Below are 7,663 nucleotides of genomic sequence, written 5' to 3' on the forward strand. Positions count from 1 at the left end.
GCCGGGAGTCCGGGCCCAGCTCTGAGGTCTGAGTTTAGGTTTGGAAAAACAGTGCAGTGATGCACTTAGGGGCGAGGCCCTGAGGCTGGGTTGTGAGGCCTCAGAAAGTTGCTTAGTTGTTCTGGGCCTTGAGTCTTAGGATGGAATAACAGAGCCTCCCGCATGGCTCCATGGGCAAGAGAGGCTGGTGGCCGTGCCTGGCACAGTGTGGGTGCACCACACTCGAGCATCGCTCTCTCATCACCTCATACCAGCTCTCCTTGAAGCTGGTGTAGGATTTGGCTGAAACCCCCACACTCCCTGCAGGCTGTGGATCCCCCCTGCACTGAACACTGCATTTGGGGAGATGTTTAGGGAGATTTCTGGGTGCTTATGTTTATGCATCCTGATATATCTAGGGTGTGGGAGGAAGGACAGAAACCTAAGTATTCCTGCGTTCTTCCTCAAAAGAATAAAAGTGTTTGATAAGTGGGATAGCACATACGTAGTTAGCAAACTATATTCGTAGTCATAGTCAAAACTCCGGCCTGGGTGAGCCTCTGAGAGAAATACTTCTGGGGGCACACTCAGGACGTGTGGGCTAATGAAAACCCCGGCGATGTGTCGTGGTGATGCTCCGTGTGTTTGTACCTTGCTAATGACGTTAAACCATGAAGCCTGTGAGATCTTGTGTTGCAGTGTGGTTTGGCCCCAGAGCCCTTGCATGCTAACCCCAAGTAGAAGATTAGCCCATTTGCATGCGGTCGGACGCTGACGAGACAAGCATGTGCTGGGAGGCCGAACTCCTCCCCCGCCCTGTGTGTGGCCTCATTCGCTGTGGTACGTGTTTAATACCTTCATCCTCGGTTTCACTAACCCGAGTGCTCATCCTCTCCCGTGTAGCCATCTGCTGAAGGTGCAGTCCACAGAGCCCCCCTAAACCTGTGTCTTTCTGATTTCTTCAGACATTAGGTTGAAAAAGCTTGTTGACGAACGGGAGTGCTTACTGGAACAGGTAACAACCTTTTTATTGCTTTACGAGTTGTCGAGTGGGGCGCCTGAAACCAGGAACCTTCCCATCCTTCCTGCTTGCTTTGTCAGGACCCCTGATGCATCGTGCTTGAAAACAACCATCACGCCAGCTCAGGCTCTTGAAAATTTTTATCCATCTGAAGTCATAGGAGGTTTAGAGAGGAGGTCTCAGAGAGCCACGGCCGTGTGCTGGGTTGGGGAGGCAGCACACAAATGACTGCCTAACATTACTCGTCTGGTGGGGACTCGGTTTCAGCACTTCTGCACCTAGGAGGCTCCAGATGGCCCTCCCTGGCTCCTTAGTGAATAGAGCGGAGCTTAACAGCACCCTGAATTGCTAACACTTAGACAAACATTTAAAGTACTAGAGGCCCGGTGCATGAAATTAGTGCACTCGGGGTGGGGGTGGGGGAGTCCCTCAGCCCAGTCTGCGCCCTCTCTCGTCCAGGAGCCCTCAGAGGATGTCCAGCTGACAGCTTAGGCCTGCTTCCTACGGGGAGCAGACCTAAGCGGGCAGTCAGACATCCTTAGCATCGCCATGGAGGTGGGAGAGGCTACTGCCACTGCCACTGGGCTTGCTAGCCATGAGCCTGGCTTCTGACTGAGCCGTGCTCCCCCTGTGGGAGCTCACTGGCCACCAGGGGGAAGCTCCTGCAGTGAGTGTCTGCCCCCGGGTGGTCAGTGTGCATCATAGCAACCAGTCGTTCCACCATTCGGTCGATTTGCATATTAGCTTTTTACTATATAGGATTTTATGTACAATCTCCTTGAATTCAAGAGGAACATCAGCCTTTGAATAACTTCTCACCAAGTTACATAACAGTCCATGCCTGAAATTGTAAATATGATGGCATTTTCATTCATTATACTTAGTTTCTGAGAAGAGCACTAACTGGCAGAAGTTAGTTTATTTATTTATGTTGGTTCCTTTATTAAAAGGGAGAGATTCCCTTTCTCCTCATAGATTGTAACCTTTGTCTGCATTTCTCTGGGGCTTATTTATGTAACCTATGTCTCGTTGGCATCCATGTGAAATAGCTGTAAGGCAATATCCAGTTCTAACCATGGGTTTTCTCTGCCTGCTGCTTCCTTTGACAGGCTGTAGGCCCAGCTTTTCTGTCTGACTGGAATAGAGGAATTAACATCCTTTCTCGGTGGGTGTTTCAGATTAAGAAACTCAAAGGGCAGCTGGGAGAAAGACAGAAGAATGGCAAGCTAGACCTGCTGCGCCCTGAGGACGCTGTCTTAGAGAACGGGACAGACGTGCACGTGATGGACCTGCAAAGTAAATGTCGACCCTTGTGCGGGGGTAACCACTCTGACGTGTGGAGTGCTGGCGTGCTTGTTTGGGAGGGGAGAAACCGCCCTGGCGAGGACAGCCCAGTGTTCTTCACACCCCCCAGAAGCCCTGATTGCAAAAGCAGAGGCATTTCTCAGTAAGATAGAACAGGATGAGCAGGTGGGCGAGGCAAGGATGTTTCTGTGTGAGCCCAAGAAGCAGGACAGGTGCCCCAAATCGTGCCCAGCGAGGGCACCACAGGATGTGCTGCAGGAAATCACTTACTGTGCTGGATACAGCCGCCTTTTGGCCTGCTGAGAGCATGGAAAGTTGGAAGGAATTTTTCTATGCCAGTAAACTAGGAAAGGGTGTTAGGGGATATAACTAGGCCCAGTCTCTCCCGCCTCTCTTCCCCCACCACTTCTTTGTCTCCTTTGCTCACAGGTGCACTCTCTCCCGGGCACTTTCCCAGACTGGGCTCATGGAGAGAGCGCCCTCCTGTCTCAGCTCAGGACGGCTGGGGGGCCACAGGCCAGGACTTAACATATTTATAAGGCGATGAGGAAGTAAGGGCTTGATTCCCAGTAACTATTGTTTCGACATTTTCAAAGCCCAAGAGCTTAACAAATTTTCCTTCTTTTTCAACCTTTAGGGGATGCCAACAGACAGATCAGCGACCTCAAATTTAAACTTGCAAAATCTGAGCAAGAGATAACTGCACTAGAACAAAATGTACGTGCACGCTCCAGCAGTATCGGGCACCTACTCCGATGTGTGCAGACCTCGCCCCTGAAAGGCTGAGGACAAAAAGCAGCAGACATTTTTAGCACCAAAAATAAAGATCCTCAATGCATTTCCTACAAAGAGAGAACTTAGGGAAAAATAGGTTGGGATTTGAGTTGTGAAAGTCGATACTGACCCATTGTAAAAGATGGTTAGCTGTAGGATGTAACTAATGTAGCCAGGGTGGGTTGTTCTTTTTTCCTTTAAAAATAATTTCTAAAATTTTTTTTAATGCTTCCTTCAGGGATGCCCTCTAGCCTCTGGCTCCTTTCTCTTTCCCAGCCGGGCCAGATCTCTCTGGTCCCTTGTTGTGAGCACTCATGCATCTAGCATAGTGGTCGGCAAACTTATTAGTCAACAGAGCCAAATATCAGCAACACAACGATTGAAATTTCTTTTGAGAGCCGAAAACCGACTTCTGCACACGGGCCACGAAGTTTCCATCGCACTGTACGTGCTTGCCCTCCTGTGGTATTTTGTGGAAGAGCCACACCCAAGGGGCCAAAGAGCCGCATGTAGCTCGCGAGCCGCAGTTTGCCGACCACTGGTCTAGCATGTTGGGCAAATTTTGCGAGCTGTGTCGGAATCCAAGGGAGAGGGAACAGCAGGCACTCTTCTCCACTCCACTGTGTACATGTGGGTGTAACTTTTTGGAGTTTTTATAGGGACACCGTGAGGAGAGCACATGGAAAGTGATGAGTTTTATGAAGCGTGCATTGATCTCAGCAGAATGGAAGCCTCTGAGAGGCAGTGCAATGCCACCCTGAACCCTCCTTCTCTCACTCCTGTCTCAGTTCTTGCCTTTCCTCCTCCCTCTCCTGCCTCCTCACACCACTCCCGGGAGAGATCAGACTGGAACAGAGGGCCTGGTGGAGTCTTTGCTTCCCAGCCCTGTTCTGCCTGGACCGGCCCGTTTTCCTGCAGATTCGTCCTGTAAAAGGGGATGATGGTGGCAGGGTATCAGCACTTAGGGAGCCATGCTTTTGGACTAGGGCCAAAGAAGAAATGAGTCCCTAATAGGGGTCAGTCCTGGGTTGCTCAAAAATAAGAACAAATAGCTTGCTTCACTAGAACCTATTTAATAGTCAAGAAGGCTTGGTCGTAATTCTTTGCATGGTGTACTCTCCCGTTTTATTAAATTATATCCTTTGATCGAAAATGTAATAAAGCAATTGGAGAAAGAAAACAGGCCAATCCATTTTGCAGCTGGTTTTTCCTTCCCCTTAGGTAATAAGGTTAGAGAGTCAAGTATCACGTTATAAATCAGCTGCTGAAAATGCAGAAAAAATAGAAGATGAACTGAAGGCTGAAAAACGGAAACTCCAAAGAGAGGTAACGGCTCTGGGCTGTTTCTAAGAAAAAGAATGGGTAGCAATATTCTAGTTGGGCGAGCAGAGAGAGGACTTATGTGGGGGGATCAGCCACTGGGTTACTCACTGTCTCATCACAAGATCGGAGCTCAGTCTGATTTCCTACAGTTTCACTCTAATGTGTTACGTGTGGGTTGTTATTTATTCTGCTTGGGATGTGCACATTTCTTGACTATTAAGTCTTTTCTCTCAATTTTGGAAAATTTTTAACCATAATCTCCTATGTCATTCCTGATCCCTGGTCTCTCCACTTTCCCTCTGGGACTCCCGTAAGAGATCAGACCTTTTCATTGCAACCTCCCGGTAGACCCACTAAAGGCTGCCTCGTCTCCTTACCCCTCTCTGTTTCCTGCTGTATAGTTTTTGCAGGGACCTCCCAGTTCATCCCTCTTTGTTTTTTTAGTGTGTTCATTCCTGACACTTCCCGGGTGTGGGCTCATGCATGCTCTCTTTCCTAACTGTGTCCTTATTCTTTAAAGATTCCTTGCACAACTGTTCTGTTTTGCACACCTGGTGACTGAGACCTGTTCAGTCTTTGGGAGTCTCATCCGGGCTTTTTTGCTTCTGCTGACTCCAGTGGTTTGTCCGTTCATGTGTTTGGTGAGGTTACATTAATTTGTAGGAACACTCCAGGCCTCACTTGGAATTTCCTGCAAAGGAAGCTTATAAGGCAGTGGGGTTTAACCTGTCCCAGAACCCGAGCCCCCATCTTAGAAGCAGAACCACAAATTGTTCCAGACTCTGTGGCCCCCGCTCCCGGGTGCCTGCACAAGCCTTGCCCCTGGCTGCACAGGGCTGCGGAGACCACCTCCTCCGGCGGGCCTGGGTCAGCTCCTGTCTGTGTGCCTTTTGTGACACCATGATCCCCAAGTTTGTTCCATGTCTGGGACCTAGTTGTTTCAGAGGAGAAAGCTGCACATGAGGCCAGCATCCTGAGCCTATGTAAATTAAAAAACGTGCATTCACACGCATGTGAGTATGGATGTTGGGATCTCAGTGGGTCCAGGTTAAACTGTGTTTCCGGTAGGATTGTGGTCTTGGTAATCCTGTTGTTTGGAGGAAGCCAAAGCCTCAAAGTTGCCTCTCCTCCTTGTTCCCAGCTCCGCTCCGCACTGGACAAAACCGAAGAGCTGGAGGTGAGCAACGGCCACTTAGTGAAGCGTCTGGAAAAAATGAAAGCCAATAGGAGTGCGCTCTTATCCCAGCAGTGAGCGCCAGCCTCGCACGGGAGCCTGCCTGGGCCTGGGGAGCATCGCCACGCAGGCTTTTCTCCGTTCCTGTCCTGTCTGGGAGCTGCTGTTTTCCCTGCTTCTGGGAGGACACCCGAGGACTCGGCCGCAGGAGCCCCAGCAGCCTCGATGCCTCCCTCTGTCCGCAGACCGGCAGATCCCTACCCAGCTGGGCACCACCCACAACCTGCAGGTCATTTGATAAGCACACTGGGCCGTAGGGGTCAGTACCCGCCAGCACGGCAGCCTCTTCATGCCATTTAAAATGGTCGTCTGAGTAAAGATTAAAGTGGGACTTGAGTTTTCTTTTCCTGTGTCTTGCTAAAAATAAGGGGAAATGTTACGGTTGAGACCTCCTTTCCTGGCAGAATCTGCGATGGGAGCGGTGTCCGTAGTATCTCTTAGTCTATGCTTTTCACACACGAACACTGTGGAACCACAAGCCATTACCAAGCGAAACTCTTTCACTGAAACAAGGGAGTGGTCTAGACGTAAAAGTGACCTTAAGAAGACTCTTTACAGGCAACAAATGAAGCTTTTCTAAGGGATTTTTGCATCCGTTCAATCACAAGAGTACTTTTTTCCCAGGGAATTCGGCAATAGCTTACTGAAAATGATAGCTTTTCATTTGCATTATTTAATCCTTATATTTGGAATTGAAGTTGATAACTTCTTTTAAAGAATGTACTATTAGAAAAATTAAAGAAAATGAAAGGTTGAAAGACTTTAGATTGTGGCTTTTTTTTTCCATTGAGAAAGATATTTAACTATTTTATATTAATTGTTCTGTATGTTTGAGCTCATCCTTTTTATTTTTTAACATATCACTTCATTTTTCTTTCCCTATTTAAAAAAAAAAAAAAGGTATATTCACAGTGAGTAAGAATAGTGGGGGTGGGCGTGGACTCTTCCAAGAATGTCAACACTAAATTTTTTTTAAAAAAAGAATAGTGCACCTATAACAATCAGTGTTCTTAGGATAAAAAGTAAACAGAAGAAGTCATAGACCAGAGTGGAGATAAGTATAATATCTTCAAGGATGAAAGTAGAGAAAGTGTGGCTACTTGTTGATTTTTAGTGACTCTTGATATATGTTGTTTTTCAAACAAAGCTGGTTAAGTAGGACAGCTTGTCAGAATATTAGCAAGTACAAACCAAGAAATACATACCATCCAACTGTATCTAGTGTTGGCACTTGGAGAACGCTGGGTAGGGGACATGAACTGGGTGTATAAAGTTGAGAATACGCTCACGATGTAGTGCTAGAGAACACCTGGGCGCATCCCCAGCACCCATTATGTGAATCCGTGATACAGGTTCCTTGCAGCTAGGTGGGAGAGAAGTTGTGTCTCCTTATGCAAAGGACACTTGACAGTTCAGATCTCCTTCTTCTCGGTATTCTATAGGTAAAATCACCCAATCACTAATACACATCAGTACCCACAGACCCCCTCAGGGGTCCTCAAACTTTTTAAAGTGGGGGCCAGATCACGGTCCCTCAGAGAGCTGGAGGGCCGGACTATATGAACTACTAATTACTACTGTAACACCTCGGCTGCGCTCACTGCCCAAAAAACCTGGCGGGCCAGATCAGGCTCCTCTGCGGGCCGCCTGTGGCTCGCGGGCCGTAGTTTGAAGACGCCTGCCCTATAGCTACTACATAGTCAAAACCAATGCTTTCACACAGAAATTTACTCTTCACTGTTCCCATGGAAACCGCAATTCTCCACAACAGTGTGGTTTTATATTTACCTGTGATTTGTCAGAGCAGATCTTACAATGATTGGCTTCAAAAGATTTCCAAGTTTGGCCCTAGCCAATTTGGTTCAGTGATTAGAGTATCTGCCCTCAGATGAAGGGTCACAGATAGGATTCCAATCAAGGGCACGTACCTCCATCGCAGGTTCAAAGCAACCAATCTTCAATGTCTTTCATATCAATGCTTCTGTGTGTGTGTGTCTCCCTCTCCCTTCCACTCTCTAAAAAAATAA

At 47.9% G+C, this 7,663-nt stretch overlaps 1 protein-coding gene across 5 annotated transcripts in view; it reads left to right on the top strand.

Annotated features, from left to right (window-relative positions):
* The window catches only part of LRRFIP1 (LRR binding FLII interacting protein 1), a 113,953-nt gene extending 107,556 nt beyond the window's left edge, over positions 1 to 6,397 (top strand). For all 5 annotated transcript variants that reach the window (XM_036421630.2, XM_036421631.2, XM_045575337.1 and 2 more), the window contains 5 exons: positions 945 to 994; positions 2,179 to 2,296; positions 2,943 to 3,022; positions 4,301 to 4,405; positions 5,544 to 6,397. In XM_036421630.2, the coding sequence (XP_036277523.1) occupies positions 945 to 994; positions 2,179 to 2,296; positions 2,943 to 3,022; positions 4,301 to 4,405; positions 5,544 to 5,654 (464 nt within the window). In that variant the 3' untranslated portion in view covers positions 5,655 to 6,397. The remainder of the gene's footprint in view (positions 1 to 944; positions 995 to 2,178; positions 2,297 to 2,942; positions 3,023 to 4,300; positions 4,406 to 5,543) is intronic.
* Positions 6,398 to 7,663: the final 1,266 nt, after the last annotated feature.

The sequence above is a fragment of the Pipistrellus kuhlii genome, unplaced genomic scaffold (genome assembly GCF_014108245.1).
Source record: "Pipistrellus kuhlii isolate mPipKuh1 unplaced genomic scaffold, mPipKuh1.p scaffold_m20_p_7, whole genome shotgun sequence".
NCBI classification, from domain to species: domain Eukaryota; kingdom Metazoa; phylum Chordata; class Mammalia; order Chiroptera; family Vespertilionidae; genus Pipistrellus; species Pipistrellus kuhlii.